Here is a 25,380-nt window from a genome sequence, read left to right as displayed (position 1 = left end):
GCCTCCAGTGTTAATTTTCTACACTTCAATTACATTTCAAACTTGGAATTTTTAACTCTCTGTTCAGGGATGAGGAGCTACACCCCAACTTGTATAGGACTCATGGAATAATTCATCCTAAGTTAGAGAGTAACCGGAAGATTCCTACCTGTATTTCAGCTGATTTTAAACTGATTTTAACATGGTATCATAAGGATTTCCTTTGGTCTAGTATTTGTTTATAAGTGAATATGTTCATTTTTATAAATGTAATTTCAAAAACACACTTACTAATGACTTTAAGAAATATTTTAGTTGCTAAGAATGAACGTAGGCAAAACTGCAAGGTCCATGGCTGGTGGAGGATTTATTGAGTCTATACCCACTGCCAGACAAGAAATCCACTGCGGGCAGCACGTAGAGCCCTGAGCTGTTGGTGACTCTTGAATACTGCCCTACCCCCAGCATGGTGCCAGGCTCATGGTACAACTCAAAACTTCTCTATCCAGCGAAGGGAAGAACAAATTCCTCCAAAACTCCACAGCGGTGATTAAGAGAAAACAACAGGGAGCGTTTAATAAGAGTTCTTGTAAGGCAATCTTTATCACATTTAACAATCTACAACATTATAATTAAATGTGATTATGCACATAACTGCTATATTCTGTATTGTTCAGCAAGACGGGACTCCATAAACATCATACCTAGTGAATCAACACCCATTCAGTATAAACAAGCTAGTGTTCCTGGGCTTTATCTTAAGGGAAAGCTCCTCACCCCACCTCCTCAGCCTCCAAATCAGAAGCTGTCTGCTTACACAGCTCAGGCTCCACTGACCTGGGAACTAGAGACACCTTGGTGATGCAGACTGTGGGCCTTCCAACCTGCTGCACAATGGTTTCTACAAATTCAGGCCAGAAAACTGGGCACTTTTAACAAGCACTGAAAACACTGGGAATCACTTCTTCGGGGGTTTGTCTCATGCCCCTTTAGCAAGCCTCACTCAATCCCTAGAGGGCTGGTGACCCAGCCTGGGACTCCAGAAAACAGCAGGAGCCAACAGAGAGTGTGAACCTGACTCTCCTCACCACACCCCCCAGCTCAGCTCTGAGAGACGCATTCAGGCTCTGCAATGCTCTTGACCACATGCTTCCACTTCTCCCCATTCAAAATGTGATGCTCATTGTATTATTGGAATCAAAACAATGAGAGAAGGAATCTTTCAAGTACAGGGAGGAAGAAAGGACAGGAAAAACAAGAAACCGCAAGGGACCCTACACAAAGAGAGAGATGGGCCAGCCGGTCTGCTCCTCCAGCCTTTTCTGTGCTCTCTGGGTTGGGAATGGCTATTGCCCTCTCCATCCAGTCAGAGGGCATCCACACTGCATATACTCAGATTCAGGGTGCCCAGGTTAGATTATTTTCCTAGAAATAAACTTTAAGATTTATTTATTTTATTCTATGTATATGAGTGTTTTGCCTGCATGTACTTATGTGCACCACATGCATGTCTGGTGTCCGTGGAGGCCAGAAGAGGATATGGAATCTCCTGGAACTGGAGATACAGACACTGTGAACAGCCATGTGGGTACTGGGACTGAACCCTGACTCTATGGAAAAGCAGCCTTTACTCCTAACCACTGAGCCATCTCTCCAGCCCCCAGGTTTAGAATCTTAATTCCCTCTCAGCCAGACCTGCATCCTGAAGTTATCTCTTCTCTCTTCATTCTCCCAGCAGTCAGAAGCCACAAAACAATCCTTTGAGGGTTTGGGATTGAAGATGGATGAATGCTAAGTACTGCCCAAGTCTGGCACAAGGCAGAGTCCTGAACGGTAAAGGAAGAAGGCTGTACCCCCATAGCACAGGACACAGGATGCCGCAGGCTCTGACCAGAACGCTCTCTCCCCTCAGCTGTTCCTCGGCTGGCCCGTGCTGGGGACCGAGTGCTGAGCTTCCCAGAGACAGGAGGGAGGAACCGAGGAGCAAACAGAGCAGGGCCTTTCCTGTGAGTCTAGTGCTGCTCCCTCCTCCTCTGTCTTTCTTCAGGGCTGCCCCCGTCCACCAGACACTGGCTGTGTTTCCACACATACTCACACCTTCTCTGCCCACAAGAAACACTGGCTGTGGTCTGGCTGTTCCTGTTGGTGTCTGTCTGTCTTACTGCACTGCCAGGGCTGGGTACAGCACATAGGCAGATAGGTTCTTCTAGTGACTCTACCAATCCTTCTTCCTGTCCCAGATTGTCATCCTTGTTGCCCAGGGCTTTGGGCTCTGTCCTCTTCAGTGGCTGGCTCTTCCCAGCAGTCCCTTGTGAATCTGCTCTTTCTCTTCAGATCCAAACCTCTCACCCCCAGGAGTTCCAGCCTTTATGAAGCAGGATGACAAACATGAGATGATCCTAACTCAGACCCTGCAGGGTCACTCAGGCCCATAGAGACTCTGGTTCTTTTCCTATAAAATAAGGGGCCAACAACACTTTTAATGAAGTTGTTCCAAGATTCCCAAGCACATCTAGGCCCTCTGTGGTTAGCAAATACTGATGTGTGGCATGAATCTTAAATGGTCTTATTAATAAAAGGAAACCTGGAGCCAGGTACTGGGGTCATCGCTGGAAGATCAGCGAAGCAGGACAAACCACAGCTTCCTCACCTCGCCAATTTCTCAGCTGATCCTGTTTCCTCAGACTGGAAGCCTCTGTGTCCTCATCCAAATGGATCTCAGCTGAACTACTTCCCGAAAGCCTAAAGGCTTAACCAGGCTAGTTCCTGGTCATCACGTCTTATCTGCCTTTCTGCTTGCTGCCATCACTTCCTGGGATTAAAGGCGTGAGTCACCATGCCTAGCTATTTCCAGTGTGGCCTTGAACTCACAGAGATCCAAGCAGATCTTTGCCTCTGGAATGCTAAGATTAAAGGCGTGTGTGCCACTATTTTCTGGCCTCTATCTAGTAGCTGTTCTGTTCTCTGACCCCAGATAAGTTTATTAGGGTGCACAATATTTTGGGGAATACAATACCACCACACTGATGTCTTTCTTCCTGTTTGGCCTCTAATTAAAACTCCTCCCTGATTTAACAATAGCTCTCTGGAATTAGGGTAGGACAAAAGCAGTTCCCATTGTGTTCTGTCCCCATGTGGCCACTGCAAGCCACATGGTTAGGAACTGTGGGGTTGGAAAGGTATACACACAGCAAACCCCTGTCCCGTGGGTGCCTGGCTCTGGAATGATGCCAGCCACTGTTGTCTTCTTAAGATAGCTACACCGGATCTTACACCTTGCCCCTCTGCACCTGGATCCTGCCATCATACCTCAAGAGGTGTCATCTATGGCTCTACTTTTAGAGTGCAGGCAGGTCCTATGACTACTTTGGCTACTGGGACAACACAGAAGTGATTATATGCCAACTCTAGGGTGGCCCTCATAGGCAAGGGGGTTCATCCCACATAAATTCCTTCTGTAAGACAACACATGTGATTATCCACAAATAGAAATGATATAAGAGAGCCATGGAGAAAACCAAACAACACTGGTGGTTTGAATAAATATAGCCCCCATAAGCCAACAGGGAGTGGCACCATTAGCTGGTGTGACCTTGTTGGAGGAAGTGTGTCACTAGGGGGTGGACTTTGAGGTTTCAGAAGCTCAAGCCAAGCCCAGTGTCACTCTCTCTTCCTGCTGTCTGTGGATCCAAATGTAGAACTCTCAACTCCTCTCCAGAATCATGTCTGCCTACATGCCACCATGCTTCCCACCATGATGATAATGGACTAAACCTCTGAAACTGTAAGCCAGCCCCAGTTAAATGTTTTCCTTTATAAGAGTTGCTGTGATCATAGTATCTGTTCACAGCAATAGAAACTCTAAATAAGACAAACCCCAAGTGAAGGTCTTGGAGCTGGAAAATCCCACCCATTGGAAAGCATGGACATCAAAGACTACCCACAAATACATTCCAGAACTCATGAGAAAACTGGAATAGCCATTTTAGGCCACTATAGCAGACGCCCATGGGCATCACCCATGTTCCTGTCCCTGAAAGATACCTACTGTCCTAGTTCTAAGGGTGGCTCAGTGGGTATTCCTTTGACCTCTACCACCCCAGAGCTCTTCTCTGCTGAAGAGAGCCCCTAGACTCAAGGTCATGCTTCTTCCCAGGAAGCTACCTAGTCCAGCAGCTGATCAACCTGGGGCCATGTGGCAGAGACCATCATCACACTTCCGTAAGACTACACATGGGGACCATCACACTTCTGTGAGATTACACACAACATACTCTACATACATGGGACCATCACATTTTGTAAGACTACACACGAAATACCGTACACAAATAGGGACCATCATACTTCTGTAAGACCATACGTGAGACGCTAGGACTGCACATTCTGTTGCAGCTGCTTGATTCAGCCAGCTCAGCATCAACATGAAAGAAACAATAACCGACATTTGAGTGAATGCATGTGGCTGTGTCCCAGTAAAACGTTATTAACAAAAGCAGGTGGCTATCTGAGTTTGGTTGCTGGTTGGTAATTTGCCAAACCTTGGTAACTTCTGCAGCTCCATGACCACAGAGAATCAAGAAAAACCCCAACCCCTAGAGTCAGGTCCTGGAATGTCCAGTGGCACTGCTTAACCACAGCTGACGGAGAGCAGGCCCCAGCTGGTCTTCTAATTACCTCTATGATTCACCCAGAACATTGCTTCAGTCTCATGTTGTACATAACATGGGTGCATGTTGTGGCTTGTCTAGGAAGCCAAATGTGCCCCTGGAAAACAGACCATCATTGGTGCCCTACATGCCCTGTGTTTATCATCCTTCCTCCTATTTATATGTCGTCCTTCACCTCATTCCTCCTCCAGTCCTACATACATACTCATCCTCGCTCACCCCACTTACATACTCATCCTCACTTCAGCAAAGGTTTGGGCCCACGCTGCACTGTTTATGATGTACTTGCCCCTCCTATCTCAGAAGGCAGCAAGTGATTGGATATTTGTTTTCTTGCTTGTTTTTCTTCTCACAAAGTCATTTCGACACACATGCTCAGAATCAGACCCTCCAAATAAGGCTAAGAAGGAAATTGGTGCAATCCTCTGTACTTGAACTTTTTGTTCCAAGTTTTATATTTTGCTTACAAAGGAAGATTGACGGAAGGAGAGATGAGCAATCTGCAGAGTAGATTCTGAGAAAAAACTGAGCCTCCTCATTAGGTCTTTGAGTCAGAGAGCTTTAAATTCCAATGCTAACACACACACACACACACACACACACACACACACACGCACACACACACACAATGTGTAGAATGCAAGCTTACAGGCACCTGCTGTCTCCACCAAGAGAGGTAGGAGCAGGAATTCTCTCACACCAGCGAGGCCTCCTGAAAGGATTCCTTACAGCACAGTTTTAAAAGCACCGTGGGCTCCTGGGTAGGTACACGGTCAGTGGGTTGAAGGAAAATCCATTTTAAAACTTCCCCCAATTATTACTTTGCAAGATTCTAGTCTCTAAACTAAAAACAGCAGAAAGTCCCTGACTCCTGTTAGCAATTGCCCTGAATATAACAGGATTCAATTCTGAATTGGCTCTGGTCAGTCTACAGTGCAGAGGACTCTCAGCTGCAGGCTAACTACCAGACTTGGCCCTTTTCAAGGTAGCTACTAGATTCCCTGAGATTGGGGGACATGTCCTCATCTGGTACCACAGACCAACTACATGTGACAGGTGAATTAGGGACAGTCAACAATCGGGAACCACCTACACTCTACTGTGTACAGGCTCCAGGGAAAATGTCTGGGAGTGGCCTGCCAGGAGTCTGAATAGGCCTTGGTACCAACTGTGTCCTTGGATGTGGGTGAGTGAACCCTAATTTTACTATCTATAAAATGAGGGGGTTCAGTGACTCAGTCCAGCGGTTCTCTTAACCTAATAATTAGGGACATTTTTAAATGCAATTTCCTTACACCTGCTTGACTAGGTCCCAGAATCTGCATTTAAGATGATCTTGGTGCACATTGACCACACACTTAAGACAAGCACCTCTCAGTTGTCCAAGTCAACATTTTAAGATTCTATGAGCCTGTGAGCATCCGGGCCTCCTTCTAGCCAGGAGTGTAGCAGAAAGTGATGTGTGCTGCTCCACTTCAATCATGGCCCCTAAAGCATCCCACACAAGCCTTCACCCACATTCTCGATATCCTCACTGATAAAGGCATTGCCACCAAACCTGACAAGCTGCATTCAATCCCTGAAACCCACATGGTGGAGGAGAACTGACTTTCAAAAGTTGTCCTCTGAACTCTCTAAGCGTGCCATGGTGTACCTGTACATACTTGCTCACACACATGTGCACACTGTACACACACACAAATAAGTAAATAAATAAATCTGATTATTTTTGAAGATTTATTTATTTATTATACATAGAGTGTTCTGCCTGCATGTGTCCCTGCACTCCAGAAGAGGGCACCAGGTCTTACTACAGATGGTTGTAAACCACCTTGAGGTTGCTGGGGATTGAACTCAGATCCTCTGGAAGAGCAGCCAGTGCTCTTAATCCCTGAGCCATCTCTCCAGCCCCAATAAATCTGATTTTTAAAAAGAATCCTGTCTTCTACAGTCAGGATGAAGAATCAGTGATGTAGCATTAAGATATGGGCAATGTGGAAAACTGACAATTCCCACCCATCCTTCTCGCTCATGAACAAAAAGGCAGAATGAGTAAGATGAAGACATAATGCCAGAAAAGCGTCACGGTTTAGCATTGGCAGCAGGCACCACTGATGTGGGCACCACCGATGGGGCCGGATCACATCACTGAGCTGCAAGGAGGATGTACCGCACAAGCCACAGCCTCACATCCCACCAGCTCCCAGAAAGCCTCACCAAGCCCTAACTGAGTTGACCACACACTCAAGCCCAAAGCCAAGTAATCAAAGCCAGTTTGCTGAGGCAGACTCTCAAATAGGAGGCCATGGTTCTTAGCTGCATGAGGTACTTAAAAAAAAATCCTTATCTTCCATTTTTTTAACTTAAGGAAGTATGTGTAATATAATGAAACATTTATAAAACAAGCCAACAAACCCAAATCCATTTTATTTCTCTCTTCCTCTTTCAGTGAACAGGCTTTACTTTCTCTTTACCCATTGCACAGATCACTAGGATAGTCAGCCTTGAAAATGTGCATTGGGTTCACAGACAAGTTGTAAGAGACACCTTTGGAGGAGAAGCCCTTCCTAGCTCCTGGGAGATATCACACAAGACATGCTGCATGCTGCTCAGACTGCTGCACATCACGCCCTGCAGGGTGTCTCAGGTAGGTGGTTGTCACACCTACAATGGATTGGCATAAACCACAGCCCTTCCTCCCCCAGTTCAGAACACTTGCTCATTTTCTGATTCTCTACTTGCATTTTCATTTCTAAAGGGACCAGAAGAAAGGGCACATGGGAAATAGAAATGGATGTGGGAGACGGCATGAAAATATTTCAAACAGATGAAGCAAGAATTTGTTTAAAGTTCCAGGAGATGATGGAGTCCATCAGTTCAGCTGGGAACAGGCAAAAACTTCAAAGAGAAAAATCCACAGTTCTGCAGACAATGGCCTAATGCACCTCTCAAGATGTTCCACAGAACCAGAGGTTGCCCCTGAGAGAGGAGCAACTGTCGGGAAAGGGTCCTGAGATAGGTGAGGGCTTAGGGCATTACCATGACTTGAGAGGGACCTTAAGTTTCTAGTCTCAGTCTTAGGAGCTTTGGACTTGGGGTTTCCCAGGCCCCAGGGTTCCAAGTATGTCAGGTGATGTCATGAGCAAATTCAGGTGAGAAAAAGCAGAGGCAGGCAAGCTAGAAAGGAAGCCTGGGGTCCAAGTGAACGCTTAGCTGCTCATCTAGAGGGTAGAGTGTATGTTTAGTACTCAAAGCATGAGGCTGGGCTACCCCATCCATCAAACCCAAAGACTACGGATGGTCTTAGGTAGTGTATTTTAAGAGACATACAAAGTTGGAAAATATTCAGAAAATGTGACATTGGGAGTGTGGCTCAGTAGTATGGATTGGAGTTCTCCAGGCCCTGTGTCTGGTTCTCCATCACAGAAGAGGGGAGGGAAAGAGAGAGGAGAAACATGCACACAGCAGGCAATAAAGACTTCCCTCTCTCGAGAAATTTAGATGCAGAAATTCATGCTGCAGTTGGCCTCAGAAAAGAGGAAACTGACTAGTGGGGTGTCAGACAAAAAGCCCATTAAGAAACACATGTCCCTCTGGGTACCACATCTTAGAGTTCAGTGGCTGTGTCACTATGGGTGGGATGCAGATGTGGAGAGAGGGATTCATGGCCCTCAGATTGCCTGCATGGGCCCTTGGTAGTATATCACTTTCCCTGGGAGACATCTACTCACCTGCCAGGTGACCAAAGTCAAGACTCCACCCAAGTCCAACTTAGTGAACCAATAAGTCTACTGGGCTTGTTTACAGGAGCATGGGTGACAGGAAATACTACATCACTACATACTCCCCAGCTCATCATGACAATGACATCAGGGATGCTACATCTTGGAGTCTACTTTTAGTTACTCCCACTTCTTACATACACCAGCACTCCCAAGATCACTAAGGCTAGGATCAGGGTGAGAGTAAAGGCTGGACCCCCATGTGAGGGACCCCCAAGATGGTGGTGGGTTTATGTTATGCTGGAGGAAAAGTCCATATACAATACTACATGATGCCCCAGCTTGATCATGAAGACAGTCATCTCCAGGCAGAGACAGCCTCATCCATTTAGCCCAGTGACCTAAATCCATGGCCACATTCAAAGCACCAGCAAGAATGTTGTGGAGCAGCACTATGTAGGCAGTCCTGTGGAGGAGGTGGAGGAGAGGGAAAGAGCCGAGAGACAAGATTCCCCTTGCACTTGGGCCATGTAGATTTCTTGAACTAAAGAAAAGAACTCATTCCAGGGAAAATGAAAAACCCCACAGCCGGAAAGCCCTGCAGCATATGCCAGGCCTCTTTTTACTTTAATGGCTTCAGCCCAAGCTTTGGAAACCCACAGAAAGAATTAGGCCAATCGAAAGTGGGGCAAACGGAAAAGCTGGGGCAGCCAGGCCTCTCCTCAGCTTGGGTAATTATAACCAGTATTAGAACAAAAGGCCAGTGGGACATAAACCAAGCTAAGAGAGCCATAGATGGAGGATGATTCCAAAACCAATTTATCTTGTCTAGCTGAAAACAAGGGAAAGCGATTACCCAGGGGTTGTGTGACTTCAGCCCCTCCTTCCTGACTGGATGGAACTCTCCATCAGGAGCTAAAATGACAGTTGCTGATTGTTGTTAATGATCTGGAAATCCAGGCCAAAAGACCACCAGCCTGTAGGAGAGCACACAGCCATTGCAAAGGACCATGCTGCCCCTGAGATGTGGATGTGGAGAGCTAAGCTTCTAATGTGCACAAGGCAAGAGGCCTTTCCCCTCGGTTTGAGAATGTGTTTTAGGAGGAAGAAAAGCTGAAGGAAGGGAAGGATTTCTGGAACTGAAATTCACTTGTGGGTATGGAGGCTTCCCATAACTTCCTCCCTGTTGCTAAGAAGCCCAGTCCCTGAGGGTTAATAAGGGGGATCAAGGTCAGGGCAGGGGAGGAATCAGGAACCCTGCAGAGTACGTAGGAAGTGAAGAGAGCCTTTAGTTGACTAGTTATGCTGAAAGGAAAGGGAAGTAGCAGCCTGCAGCCCTGTTCTGCTAGAAGGTGGATCTGAGAAAAGAGAGGCATACCCACCAGAGACGCTCAAAGATGGAGAGGAGACCTGGATGTCCCTTTCAGCAACATAGTTCAGGTCCATGAAAGGAGAACTCCATCTTGAGCAAGGAGACCTTTCATCCTCTAAAAGACTCTTCTTTCTCTCTGTCTCTGTCTCTGTCTGTCTGTCTCTGTCTGTCTGTCTCTCTGTGTCTCTCTCTGTGTCTCTCTGTGTCTCTCTGTCTCTCTCTCTGTCTCTCTCTCTCTGTCCCTCTCTGTCTCTCTCTGTCTCTCTCTCTCTCTCTCTCTCTGAACACTAATTTAACATGTGCTCCATGATGAGCAGGATTACACTACAAGTCTATGGCAAATTCCACTCCCCATGTCTGAGTGACACTGGCATCAGTGAGAGGCTCACAATAGCTTTCAACTTCTGTGCCCTGCAATCCCATCTACTGTCCATCTTTCCAGTCAGCTTGTCCCAACCTACACACCCAATGTGAATACAATTCCCCTTGTCCCAATTGGAACAATCTGCCTGTGCCCATTAAAGAAGACTACTTCAACCATGGCAGGTCACAGGCAAGCAGGATCTTGGGTGGTAATGCCATGGGCATTCCTTCCTCTTCTCATCCCCAATGTCCTGGCCTAGACAGTCCCCTCACTGTTGTTCCTAAGGCCCAGACTGCCTTCTGCTGGCTAGTCTCCTAGACTGACAGGACTTAGGCCACTTTTACTAGGCACTGTGCTAGCCTGCACATCTTCTAGATGTTTCATGTATAAGAGCAAACAAGTAAATTTCTAGCAATGTCTCAGAAAGCTTATAGTTCATTAAAGGGGAAAAACAGACACATAGTCTAGTAAATGCATAGTCAATACACTTCTAAAGGTGGTTTTTTTTTTTTTTTTAATGTGAAAGATGTCAAAAGGTAGATAGAAAACCAAAACGAAAGACAGGGGAGCCATGGGCTAGAGAGAGAAGACCAGAAGCTCACATTGGAGTGTTGAAGTTTGAGGAGATCATTTGGGTGAAAATGTTGAGGAGATCTCTGGAAGATGCTTACAGGGCTTCCGAGAGACCTAGTGATGTAGTCTTGGGGGATTGGAAATACTTTAGGAGACAATAGTTAAGTGTCTTGAACTAAGTACATACTAAAGCATTGTGCAGAATATATTAAGAAGCATAAATGGAAGCCTTTTACAGGTCAAAGAGGAACAGAGGGCAGAGTAAACTCTTCTGAAGAGGGAACAGAGACCAACAAAGAAGAATAACAAACAGGTACAGGTTGCTTCCTCTCTCCATCAACACCACTTCTATTGTAACCATTCTCTGTGTGGATGGCTCTCATCCTTCTGACGTGTGTGGATGGTTTTCATCCCTTCAGATGTGTGTAGACGGCTCTCACCCCTTCTAATATGTATGGATACCTCTTAACCCTTGTAGAGCTCCAAAGAGGCTTCCTTGTGAGAACTTACTCAAGGTCTGAGAATCTGAGCTTGCTTTTCCCAGCAGGACTGCATAAGGAGATGATTTGACCACAGGCATGATTATGAGGTGTTTGGAAGGATCTAGACTTGGCTATGTGGTGTGCTTTGATCTAGCAAGGGGGAAGTCTTTTGCCCTGCCCCTTGGCATTGTTATAAAAATCCCTTGAAGAGGCAGAAGGGGGACTTTGGGCTTTGATCCAGGTCCTCCCAAAGCTATCTTGTGTTTCTGTCTTTCTCCTCTCCACTATCTTTCTATCTAAAAGTTTCTTACCCCTCTCTCCTCCTCATAGGAACCCTTTAAAAGGTGGGAGCCTCTCACAGATGGTGCCTGAACAGAGACTTGGGTACAGAGGAAGTAAGTGAGAGTAGGGAACACTGTGGAAGCAGTTGGAAATGTCTGGTTTTGTATTAAGATTGAGGCAGTGGTATTTTATTCTTTGGGAGCAAAAACTAAGTATAGAAAAGTTAGGCTGCAGCAAGTATCTCTCTGTGCCTAGGTTTCTTTCTTTCTGTCTCTCTTTCTCAATCTCTATCTACTAAATTAGGTCTAAAAATGGTAGTATAATTAAGTTGTAGAAATGTAGGCTTAGGTATATTAGGATAGATAAGCTCTAGGTCTAGGGAGATGGTGAAGATTTAATATAAAGTAATTTAGAGTAGAGTAGTTCCCCCCACACACCCAGCACAGATGGAACCTGGGCCATAAAAGGCAGTGTCCAGGACTGGGCAGACACTGCAGGGCTGGTAGTCTGAGAACAAAGGGCTGTTTCAGAGACTGCCAGCTTCAGAAGCCCCCACAGCAAGTGGCAGTAGCTAGGCAGCATCAGCTGAGACCCTCAGACACCACAGCAGCACAGGTGGCAAACACCAGAGCCAGTGCAGGCAGCAGGGTTCTGCATATTTTCTGCTGTGAAAAAGCCTTGGTTAGGAGCTGCAGCAGTGGCAAGAATGCAGCAGAGGCTTTGGACCCCTATCACTGGGAGCAGTACTAGGAGATATCTGGGAGACCGCAGGAAGAGAGCCAAGCAGGGCAGCATCCCCCCAGGATGGAGCAGTGGTGGAAATAGGGATGCAGACCTGGGGAAACTGCTGGCTGACAGAGCACCCAAGTGAGACACACTGGAATTCAGGCCAGTCCAAGCTCCCAGCAACAGAATGAGGCAGAGCCCTGCAGCTACCCTGGGAGTGGCATTTGGCTGTTCAAGCAGGGTAGCACACAGGTGTTTCCAGGACCCAGTGTGCTGAGCGCTGGTGGCCTTGTGCTCACTAGGCCCTGAGTTCAGTAAGCAAGCTGCCCCAGAGGAAGTGGAGGACAGCCGAGGTGAGCCAAGCACAGGGAAGCCTGGGAAAGTCAACAGTCAGCAGCTTGCAATGCTGGGAGCTGCAGTCCAGCTACCCTGGAACCTCCTAGATCAGCTGTGGGCCTGGGACCCAGGAGGGAAGGGACAATGAATATGTATGCTGAGGATGCACAAGGTTAGTGCACACTAGACTGCTCATAGTAAGTGGTGGCAGCCAGCCCCTGGAGGGGACTCGGTGGACTAACATTAAGTCCCCCAGGCCTCGAGGGGACCACACTGAGACTCCCAGACTGCACATCTCCACATCATCATCATCATCATCCTCAGAGCCAAATAGTGGTGGCAAGAGCCATGCAGGAGGTTGATGAGCCAGGCCCTGATATTAGGCTGTCAGTGGAACTTTAAGACTGTTATTAGGACTGAGTTTTTTGAGCTTTTGCAAACCTCAGAAATGAAGCAGTTTTGAGTTCACCTACAATTTTAACTGTGGTGACTCACAATTCATGTACCCTCTGTCCTGTTGGAAGGAAATGTAAATAGTTCTGTTATGAGATCTCTTTTGAATGTTTGCTAAAGTTTGTAAAGTGTAAATAGTCCTATGGAAAGTTTGCTTTTGAATGTAAGTTTGTAAGAATTGTAAATATTGTAGTAATATTCATGCTAGTTATAATATGTACAATAATAATCATACTAGAATTATGCTAATCCATTGATATTGATGAACCATGGTTTGGTGAAACTAAGGGAGTCTATTGATTTATTTGAGGTGTTTGCATTAAGAGTTTATTGATTTAAAAAGGGGCTTTGCGCAGCTAAGGCTCTTATAGACATCTTAGACCCATCAAAAAAAAAAAAAGACATTCCATCTTGGTCATCCTCTACTTCTTTACTGGGGGATGTGGCAGCCATAATGATTACTGTGGTTGTTCCAACTACTTGCAAACTCTTAGTAGGGACTTGAGTCACAGCTGAGTTAGCTCTGTACTTCCCCCTGTCAGAGGCTGGTAGTCAAAAATGGGTAACATTCTTCTTGCTAGCTGCCAACCTAAGACAGAGTATGCTTGATGGAAAGTGTATCTCCATGATGGGTGAGGCTAATTAGGAAAGAAGGATGACCTAAGGCAGACACAGTCTATCTGAGGGGTCTGGGGGCCCTTTAATATATTAAGAAGAGAGAGCTATAGAGACCCACAGAGGTTTCCTAGTGAGAACTTACTCAGGGTCTGAGAATCTGAGCTTGCTTTACCCAGTAGGGCTGTATAAGGAGATGATTTGACCACAGGTGTAATTATAAGGTGTTTGGAAGGGTCTGCACTTGGCTGTGTGTGTGCTTTGATCTAGCAAGGGGGAAGTCTTTTGCCCTGCCCCTTGGCATTATTATAAAAAGCCCTTTTGAAAAGGCAGAAGGGGCTGTTGGGTATTGATCCAGGCCCTCCCACACCTGTCCTGTGTTTCTATCTTTGTTCTCATCAGCTAGGTTTCTCTTTCTACTGAATATTTCTTATCCTTCTCTCCTCATCCTAAGAACCCTGGAAAAGTTGGGAACTGGACTTCCACAATCTCCCACAACCCCTTCCAATGACAGGGAAATCTGAGGGGTAGAGAAGGTTGATAGTCTGACTTCCCAGTAGGTTTCTGGCAACCATAAGCTACATCAGCCAAAAAGTTCTACCTCTCTACTCTCCCCTCCGTGTCTCCATCACCCCATTCCAACAATGTTCTTAATGAAGTAGAAAAATGAGAAAACAAAAGGGAGATTTCAAAAAAGTGTACTTTTTTAAAATTTATTTGTTTATTTATTTATTTATTTATTTATTTTTGAGCAATTTCTGATGGACCCAGGGCTTTTGAACGGAAGGTCCAGGGTTAAAATGGCCTCTATTCATTCAGGGACAACTAAACATTCTTTAGTAGAAGGATTTCATCGGCAGACAGGGTACTGGGAATTGTGGGTTGTCCTCCTTCACCTCAGTATCATGAATCAAGTGAGATCAGAAAATCCAGAAAACTTCTTTACAACTACTCTCCAGATTTTCCTTCCTTCCCCAGTTAGTTGGCCTTTCCCAGGCACCTGTGCCCCTCACCACCCTTCACCCCCACCCCTGCCCCGCACTCCCGCCCCCTCCCCTCCCCCTCCCCCTCCCCTGCCCCCGCCCCCGCCCCTACCCCCACCCCCGCCCCCGCCATCAGAGGGTGAGGAAAACCCCTTGCCATAAGTGGCTGTAGCACACTGTTTCCTGGCACTTGTTGACAACACTTGGTTAAGAGCCTCACAATGTTCTGTGTGCTGCCTGCTTCCTCATTGATTCAAACCCTAATGTTCAAGAATAAGGGATACACCACTCTCTAGGAAAGATGTTTGCAATTATTTTCACAGCACTCACATAAGTAAATCATCAACTCATAATAAAAGACATCCTGGTTGGTCAGCTCCTAGTTTTGAAGTCAAAAATGACATTTTCATCCCTCTAAGCTGTCTATACTCCATCAGACCTGGCATATACTTGTAAGGCCAAGAACAGTCCTGAGTAGTATGGCAGATAAAGTAGGACATGGTCTTGTCTTCAAGAGAACTTCTTAAGAGGAGCACAGGTGTACACGCAAGTGTGACACCAGAGCCCCACCACATCATCTCACTGTCCATCTTCCCACAGTTTAGGGAAAAGCTTAAGAAAGGAGCAATAAGAACAATGTAGATGGCTGGAGAGATGGCTCAGTGGTTAAGAGCACTGGCTGTTCTTCCAGAGGACCTGAGTTCAATTCCCAGCAACCACATGGTGGCTCCCAACCATCTGTAATGAGATCTGGTGCCCTCTTCTGGCACACAGGCAGAACACTGCATACATAATAAATAAATCTAAAAAAGAAAGAAAGAAAGAAAGAAAGAAAGAAAGAAAGAAAGAAAGAAAGAAAGAAAGAAAGAAAGAAAGAAAGAAAGAAAGAAAGAAAGAAAGAAAGAAAGAGAAAGAACAATCTAGAACTTGGAGAAACAAGGCTAGAGAAAGTGATAGAAAGACCAGAGGCCCTCATAGTCCAGGCTGCTCTGGCTTTCCAGAGTCACCTTTTGAAATCCACCGAGATACATGTGGTTTAAGAGTCATAGAATACAGGAAGCACAAACTAAGGAGGTAAAGGGCAGAGGTGCCTCACAAGTTCATGAAAAATGAGGTATGTATGTAAGACATACAGAAGTTTAAGGCTTATAAAACCCACATAAAATAATCCCTTCCTAAGAAGCTACTGTGAGAATTTCAACCTCCCTCCCTGGATCTGGACTCAGAATATCTGATCTGGAGGTGGTACTGCCAACTCTCAGAGTGACACACACAGATTAGATGAACTTGTACAAGGCAGGGCCTACAATGGCTGACCCAAATGAGATGGTATAGATCAAATACAGCTTCCCCATTTCTTCCGGGTCTCTTATTAATGTAGTGTTTGATGATCCTGCCCAAGTGCAACCACTTTAAAGGAAGCCAATGTTAAACCCTTCCTTTCTGATGAAATCTGATCTACTTGAATTTTCCCATCAAACTATTTCAGACACTATTACCTAGGGACAGTCAGAGCCTGTCAGCCCAAGCCTCATGCATTCCAACTCTGATAGGACAACAGCCTTCTCATCATCTCATGGTGGCTGTGCTTGGGAAGTGCTATAGTGCACAGCCTAGACAAGTTGTTGATGCTGCCCTATAGGACAAGCATACAGTGATTATTGCTGTGCTGGGACCCTGCTTCTCCACATCTGCATCACAGAAATGGTAACACTATTTAAAAAAAAAAAAAAAAAAAAGTTCCATACATGTTAAAAGATATCCAGATGGAGACTCTCACAAAAATCCACAACTGGTCAAATGCAGAGAACAACTAACCATGGGGCACCAGTCTCAACACATCTATAATACAACCCCTGCACCTCAGGCTCAAGAAACATTGGAGAAGAGGGAGTGGAAAGATTTTAAGAGCCAGAGGACAAGGAAGGGCATCTGCCATGAGTCAGGGTGCTACATATGACAGGGTGCTACACACATGAAATCTTAACAATATGCTCACCTAAACAAGATCTGCACAATGACAAGACCAGTTGACATCCCAAGTGAATGAGGAAATGTTACAGTGCTAGGTGAAGAGCCACAGGAAATAAATGGCTACTAAGAGAAGGAGAATAGTCTTCTGCTGTGGGATGTTCTGTATTTCAAATGTGTTGCTCTGATTGGTTAATAAATAAAACACTGATTGGCCAGTAGCCAGGCAAGAAGTATAGGCGGGACAAGCAGAGAAGAGAATTCTGGGAAGTGGAAGGCTGAGGCGGAGAGACGCTGCCAGCCGCCGCCATGACAAGCAAGATGTAAGGTACTGGTAAGCCACAAGCCACGTGGCAAAGTATAGATTTATAGAAATGAGTTAATTTAAGATAGAAGAACTAGATAACAAGAAGCCTGCTGCAACCATACAGCTTGTAAGCAATATAAGTCTCTGTGTGTTTACTTGGTTGGGTCTGAGCAGCTGCGGGACTGGTGGGTGAGAGAGATTTGTCCTGACCGTAGGCCAGGCAGGAAAACTCTAGCTACAGTCTTCTCAAGGGATAAGCTCCTCAATAGGTTATCCAATGGCAAGTGGTCAGCCCCAAATGTGTATGCACACAAGTAACACTAAATGGACTCAGCAGGTTGTATTTATATACACATGTGTGTGGAAGAGGTCATGAAGTTGAGAGGGAGGGATATGGGAAGAGTTGGAAGTAGTGAAAATAATGTAAATATAGTACCTATATATGAGATTCTCAAAAAATAAAATAAGTAAAAATATTTTTAAAAATAACAAAGAGATTCAAGAGAAGAGGTGAGATAAAAAGTTACTTGGAAGTAAAAATTAGGAAAAAGAGCAATGCATGGATGCTTCTAGAAGTATCTCCATTTGCTTTCTAAACAGATTTATAAGAATGAGACCAAGGGGCTTACGGATGATTCTGGAATGTTTCTGACCTGTTGTGAACCCTGGTCAGTAAAGCAATTGTTCCAGGGGCCTGAGGTCTTCAGGCTCTTCTGGTACACCAGCCGTGGGCGAACTGTCCCAGCTTCTCATTCGTGTCCAGCTCTGACTCAAACACCATCAAAGAATAAGGACACTATGTGACCAAAGCCAAGCAGAAAGTGTGAGCTAAGCCTGGATCCCCAACCTGTAGTCCTCAGGCCTCAGGAGAAGTGAACACACTCTGAAGAGACAAGCTTTAGCAGCAGCCCCAGGGTAGAACAGCCTGTGGCTGGGACAGAAAAGATAACTAGAGATGCTAAAAGACTCAGCATGAAGCAGTGCAGGGCCGGGGGATCAAGGAAGCCAAGTTCCACAGTGCTCCCTTAGTCCAGATGTGCAGGGCCTGGGGGATCAAGAAAGCTGAAGTTCCACAGTGCTCCCTTAGTCCAGATGTGCAGGGCCTAGGGGATCAAGGAAGCCAAGTTCCACAGTGCTCCCTTCAGTCCAGATGTGCAGGGCCTGGGGGATCAAGGAAACCAAGTTCCACAGTGCTCCCTTAGTCCAGATGTGCAGGGCCTGGGGGATCAAGGAAGCCAAGTTCCACAGTGCTCCCTTAGTCCAGATGTGCAGGGCCTGGGGGATCAAGGAAGCCAAGTTCCACAGTGCTCCCTTAGTCCAGATGTACAGCTTACAAGAGAAGCTAACAGGAGACAATCAAGCCTGGCATGCGGCTGTGGGTGTCTAAGAGGAAGTGTGAAGAGGTCACAGACACTACACAGTGGGCAGAGCCTGCGGCCCCTGGAAAGGGGAGAGCTACTTGTATCCCAAGTTTTCCAAACCTTAGAGACCATACCTTTCTTGGATGCAAGCAAAGGGTCCTCATAATCAATGTCAACAGCTCATGTGGAGCACACACCATGACAGAAGGCAGAGAAACAGGCAATGGACAGAGCCTTCACACGACACATCCAAGTGCTCAGGCACACGTTGCCATCCAAGCATCAAGCCGTTCACATAAAGGAGTAAAAATACTGATTAATAACCTAAGGAACACTTTTCAACCAGCCTGGCAAGAAGAAACAATGTATAAGAAACACACTCGTGGGGCTTTATTTCTCAAGAGCACACCTAAGTGGAAAGCCTTCTACCATATGTTATTTGATCTGTTATGAAAGGCTCTTGACTTTCCACTCTTGCCTAATAAGAGATATCTAAAGGGTAGGGTACCAGAAGAGCTCTCGAAATTGCCTTGGCAAACAAAAGCAAAGGTTCAAAAAGTTAAAAGAGCACAATCTCAGGGAGGAACGAGCAAGTGTGCCAGCAGGAGAGACCATGGAAGTCCTAGTGCTCCTCTGTGTCACAGGCACCATGGGAGAAGCATCCAGCATCCCTCTATCAGCTCCCTTCAGTTTACCACCATCGATTAATTCTTGGCCTTTGTCTCTTGAAACATGTTCCCAGTTCTGGACCAGCCAGACAAATGTGTGTGCACCACACCAGAGTGTGATGATGGGAATTCACAATTCCCGCACTGGTGATTTCAACTCTCGGTTTGGCTGAGGAGTAAAGGGCTGGCTGAGCAATGATCTTACGGAAAGTGTCCGACACACACACACAAAAGTTTGAACACAACCTGTCTGCCAGGAGCAGCTTCATCCCAGAACTTACTACTTTGCCAAACCTGAGAGAGCCAAAAAGAACTGCTGTTCACCAAGGGAGGAGTTTCAGACTGTCAAAAAGAATTGTCCGAAGAGCCAGGCAACAACAGTGTACATACAGTTCATACCACTGTGCAACATGTATAAACATGGTTAGCACAATAAATTTTACAATGGGTGCTTTTTTATCATGATTAAAGGAAGCAACTGAAAAAGGGGGTGGGGGATTAAGGAAGACACTTGTACCAAACTCTGGCCTCACACACATGCTGTCACCACACACGTGCTCCCACGCAAACAGGAACACATACACACATGCACACCACATATATAAATGTTTTAAAATATAATAAATAAAATGTAGCCATTTAAAGGAAAAAGAAAATTATTTTCATGACCTGAACTTGAAATGGAATCACAAACGCATACCTACATACATGGACGGATGGACACACACACACACACACACACACACACACACACACACACATACACACACACATACATACATACACACATACATACACACACACATGCACACACACATGCACACACACACATACATACACACATACACAGACATGCACACACACACATACATACACACATACATACACACACACATACATACACACACACATGCACACACACATGCACACACACATACATACACACATACACAGACACACACACAGACACAGACACACACACATACATACATACACACACATCACACACACACACACACACACACACACACACACACACATACACACACGGTGGGAGCTTAACACAATTTACTATCTCACGTGTCTAGAGGCCATGAGACCAAAATCAACACTCGTCTCCCCTGCCCTTGGTTTGGAGGAGTTCCAAGCACCCCTTGGCTTGTGACCGCCTCTCTCCAATGTCCTGTTTACCAGCATCCTCCCTATACCTCTGCCTGCCCTTCTTAAAACGTCATCAACCACATTGATTACTGCCCTGCTCTACTGCAGTGTGACCTCCTGAGAACTAACCACACTGGAAACCACCCTTTCCCCCAATAAAGTTGCATCCTGACAAACTATCTATTAAGAATTACAATATATTTGGATGTGGGGCATAATTCAACCCTTAACAGCTTTTCAAAAGACAGAGCCCAGACCAGTCATGGCATCTACATCAGAAGATGATAAAAGCACAAATGCTTGGCTAGGGATGTAACTGAGTGGGTCGAGTGTTTGCATACAGCATGCAGGAAGCCCTGGGACGGATCCCTAGCATAACAGAAAGCCAGGCAGAGTGGTGCAGGCCAATACTTGAGAATTTTAAGTCATTCTCTCTGCATAGCAACTCAAAGCTAGCCTGGGAGAGATGAAGCCCTGTCTCAAAGATTAACTAATTAATTATTAATTTTTTCTTTGTCTTTTATTTATTTGTTTGTTTGTTTGTTTGTTTGGAGACAGAGTTTCTCTATGTAGCCTTGATTGTCCTGGAACTCACTATGTAGATCAGGCTGGCCTTAGACTCACCTAGATCTGCCTGCCTGTTTCCCAAATGCTGGTATTAAAGGCACGTGCACCGTGCCCAGCTAATTAATTAATTTTTGAGCCCTATGATGAGAGTCTAGAAAAGGTCAAAGAGCCTGTCTTCTGTAAGCCTTTCAGGAGACTCTAATGGACACTAGTATTTGGAAACTGCTTCCATACAATGCCCAGAGTTTCACACTGTTTTCTAGACTAAGTCTGTGCCTTGTCTTTCTGGGGAAATCTGGAGCCTCCAGGACTTTCCATCTTCACATCTATCTAAGGTGGCTTCTCCTGTGGCAGATTCCCAGATGCCATTGCTCATGTGAAATGTTCTCAGATCTGGATGTCTGTAAAGGCCACAGGTGCCTCTCACACACTGTTTAATCTGCTTGTGAATACTATAAACTGACTACACCACCCAATTGAAAACAAAGATCTGGCCAACCTAAATTCCAATATGAACAATCAACCTTTGGTGATTGTCCCCTTAAACTACTGTTGAAGGACAGCATTGAGGACCTCAGACATAGTTTCCACCATCAATGATTCTTATTTCCATTGTCAGCTGGACCCTGAGGATATTTGGGCTTGAGTCGGCCTGTGTGGTCCCCCAGGATCAAAAGAGAGATGGAGAAAAAAACTGCATCATTACCCACAAACCAAAATGTTTAGCAATGCACTGCTAGATGTCAGTATCTCTGATTGACACCACCATGCACTTAGAGACAGCATTTACACTTGGATCAGAAGTGTCTACCACAACCCTTTGTGTTCCCTATGGTACTACAGGCAAGTGTCGAGCCTTTAGTAAAGGATGTGAGGTCACTAGAGGATACCCTTCACAGGTACTAGAGCCGCAGTCCCTCCTCACTCTCTCTGTCTTCTTTCTAGCTACCATGAAGGGAACAGCTCTGCTCCAACACATACTCACCACTATGACATGCTGCCTACCCAGGTCGCCACATGGCAAGGCCAAGCAAACACAGACTAAAGACTCTGAGACTGTGAATCAAAATAAAGCCTTCTCTCCTTTCCAGTTGATCTTCTCAGGCATTTTGTCCCAGCCGTGGAAAGTTAAGCTGCGCAGTCGACGACACTAAGTTCTCTAAGTTCGGCTTCACTGCTCACAGGGTAACAGAGTGGTTATAAAATGATTCAAGCGCATTGCGAAGTTTTGTAGTGGCTTAGCTGTGCAGTGAGGTGGGTGGGAAGAACACAGGCAGAAGAGATCTTTGTCTCGGCACGGGCATGACTTCGTTAAAGAACAATGGCGTGTGGAGGATGTGAAGTCGTGATCGTGACATGTCACCTAGGCCTCCTTCGTGTTTATTCTGCACACACTGCAACAGTAACTCTTCTCCCAAGAGGCAAGAGGCTCCAGGGGAAGTTATTATCTTAAAGCTACTCTTCAGGGTGGCAAAGAATGTAAGGGCCTGGCCTAGGGTCTGACTGCTATGTCTGGAACACAAGCAAACACATAAATAGTATTATCCACTCTGGGGTCAGCAGCAGGACTCTTCGGATCCCGGGATGTTGTTCCAGAAGTATCTCTTACTCAAGGAAGGATTGGTCATTTTGCTCTAACTGGGCCTGCAACTGATTGGATGAGGCTCACCCACCTGATGGAGAGATGTCTGCTTCACTAGGTCTAGACAATTCACATGTTGATCTCATGCAAAATCACCCAGAGCTTTTAACCAAACGTCTGAGCAGCCATAGGGCTCAGTTGGTGACACGTAATAGTAACCACCAAAACTGCACATAGAATTGGTGGGTGAAGAGAACACCAGCCCCAGGAGTGCCGGACTCTGTGAAGATGCTTCTGAACCTGTGAGGAAGGAGCCAGGCTTCTAACCCTTCTGCCCACTTCCAACTCCGGCTGCTCCCACTGAACTTTCTCAAGTTGTACCCAAGGTCACAGCACAGTTAGCAACATAAAGCTGCATGCTGCCAGGCACCTAACCACATGCCTGCAATTGAAAACATAAACACTGCTGGTGTTGGGGCTGGCAGGGTAACCAAAGTTACCTATGCTGTAGAGGCTGAAAAGTGAAACTTTACACTTTGGAAAACAAGTCTGGCAGTTGCTTATGGGATTCCCACATGCCTCAGCAACCCCACTCCTAAGAGTTTACCCAGGAAATGTGAAAACTCGTTTTCACATGAGTCTGTGAGTACTGGGGACAGCGTCACTCCTGACTGTGAAATACTAGAGACAGCCTACGTATCCACTGGATTGTGGAAGAATAAACAAGCACTCCATCCAAGTGATGGAGAACTACTAGGCAGTTTTAAAAGGAACAGAGTATGTGCAAGTCTTACACTGAGTCAGGGAAGCTGGCATCAGAGTTTTCACATTGTGTCATTCTATTGGCACAACATTTGGGGGTTAGGACATGGAGATGGGCATGATTATAAAGTAGCCCAAGGGATGCTGGAGTTTCTAGGAGTGTGGGGAGGGCTGCGGGGCTTTTCTGAATCATGATCTGGGAGTCACCTGACTGTGCTTGTTAACTTCACTATAGTTACTCGACCTTCCTGCAGCATCATTTACTACAGAACAAGAATTTAAAGACATCGGAAGGAAGGTAAAGGAGTTGTATAGCATCCAGGTTACGTACAAAGAAAGGGAGCTGCCCATCCGAACTCAGGAACCTCCCGGGGAATGGATGGGACTTGTCACCACAGGGGACCATCCAGGATCAGCTGTCAGGCATGAGCCAGAGAGACATCCTTCTCCCAGAGAGACATCCAAATGCCTATAGAGAGACTCTCCAAGAACTCTGACTGGCTTCTTCCTCTCTCCTGCCAGAATGGGCTGCTGGACTTGGTCACAGTGGGTCCCCACAAAGCACATGCAGGCAGGAATCCAGGAAAAGGAGGGACAGGAGGTGGAAAACGGAAACAGCTCAGAACAATGCTTGCCAGTCAGCTTCCCACCATGACACTGGATGTGCAAGATGGAAAACCAGCAGCATGCTTCAAGAGTCCTGTAATCACATCTCGAAGCTCAGCTCCAACTTCACCCATTCCTGTAATTAGCACTGACAGTTCCACAGTTAAAAGCAGGGTATGTGTGAAAGATTGAGGGGAAAGAGGAAAGAAAGAAAGGAGAATGGAGCGAGAGAGGCAGAAAAACAGGGAAGATGGGGGTGTGCATGAAGCTTATGAAGAACCCCCCAAAGAAATGTGCTTATGGCAAGGAGAGTTGAACCTCAGAAAAGAGATGAGCCCCAAGATCTGGGGACTCTTGCAAATTGAGTGTCACTCTGTTAATGGAAGTGGCTCTTCAGAACATATTCCAGGCAACTGTATGTAACTAAGGCTCAGGAAGGCAGCTCAGAAAGGCAGCTCAGGGCTGCTCTCAACAATGGTCCAGTTGGGCTAACTACCACCTACGCATACCCATGTCCCTCCCCACCATCTCTTCCAGACACCACAGGGACACTCACAGCTCCAGGATCAGAATGACATCTGTCTTGTTCTCATAGACCTCATGCAGGGTGATGACATTTGGGTGTCGGATCTCCTTCAGGATGCTGACCTCCCGCTCGATATCCTCACGGCTCACACCCCGCCGGCTGGACTTGGTCCTCCTTTTCTTGATGAACTTGGCTGCATACTGAAGACCAGTGCTTTTCTCACGGCATTTCTTCACCACTGCGAACTGTCCACTAGCAGAGAAAGATGGGACAGTGTTTAGGATTCACTAAAGACAGGACCTGAGCAGGGACATAGCATGGCAAAACTGTGACTAGGGAAGTTCAAAAGGTTGACAATTAACAAAAGAGGTAGGCATACTTCTTACTGTGCATAGTGCAGCTTTATTGAGCCTGTTCCTTCTGAATAATGTCATAAGGAATAAAATGTATTTGACTGAACAGGTAGTCAGCCAGCCTGTCTATACTCTTTTCCTCCCATTTCAACAAACTCTTCTTCAGCATGTCTAGACATAGAGCTAGGAAAGGATGGGGGGAGGATGAAGAGCAGGATATCGGTACAGAACATGCAAGACTCTCTTCAAAGACATGTCTCTAACATCAATATTAAACACTGCAACACCCAGAGGAACAAGGCCCACAGTACCCAGAACCAAAGGATGGACGGGCTATTTCTTTACTCTGTCCATCCTCCTCTACATCTAACATCCTTTCCAGGGATCTCTGTAGGTCTGGGCTGATGACTCCACCCCAAACACTGGATTATGTGATCTAGACTGAGCCAATCAATGCGGTGTATTCCTCTGGCTTCAGTGATAGACTTGACCTATCTAAGACCTTCCAGACAATGGGGAGACAGTCTTTATGAGGCTCTTTTCATGAACACTTAACTATATACAACCCCAGAGTGGCTGGAAGCTATGTGGGATCATTAGGGGAACAGTTTATGGTTTAAGGGCAACCACCGCAAAGGGGTGCCCGTGGAGGGAAAGGAACCAGGTCTGTGGGAACACTACAGAGTGGCTGAATTAACTACAGCCTAGAACTAGGTAACTGGACTTGTCAGCTACTTAAGCCTTTTTACTAAAGGTTTGATCTGAGCTGTTTCTTCTCACAAAAGGAAGCATCCTCAGTGCCACAGAACATAGAACCAGAATCTCCTTCCCACATATGAAAGAGATCAGAAAGGATGGTAACACAAAATAACATGGTCAGAGAGCAAATGAGACTATGGGAGTTACAGAGCAGTTCTCTGGGAGGTACTGAAACACAGGAAGAACCTTCTAGAACAATC

General features: G+C 46.0%; 1 protein-coding gene across 3 annotated transcripts in view; it reads right to left on the bottom strand.

Annotated features, from left to right (window-relative positions):
- Positions 1-25,380, bottom strand: part of Dapk1 (death associated protein kinase 1) — a 159,019-nt gene that overhangs the window by 47,166 nt on the left and 86,473 nt on the right. For all 3 annotated transcript variants that reach the window (XM_076573521.1, XM_076573519.1, XM_006981704.4), the window contains exon 2: positions 24,099-24,320. Coding sequence is in view for 2 of the 3 variants with exons in the window: in XM_076573519.1 (XP_076429634.1) it covers positions 24,099-24,320 (222 nt within the window). In the remaining variant the exon portion in view is untranslated. The remainder of the gene's footprint in view (positions 1-24,098; positions 24,321-25,380) is intronic.

The sequence above is a fragment of the Peromyscus maniculatus genome, chromosome 5 (genome assembly GCF_049852395.1).
Source record: "Peromyscus maniculatus bairdii isolate BWxNUB_F1_BW_parent chromosome 5, HU_Pman_BW_mat_3.1, whole genome shotgun sequence".
NCBI classification, from domain to species: domain Eukaryota; kingdom Metazoa; phylum Chordata; class Mammalia; order Rodentia; family Cricetidae; genus Peromyscus; species Peromyscus maniculatus.
This window is presented reverse-complemented; position numbering and strand designations above follow the sequence as displayed.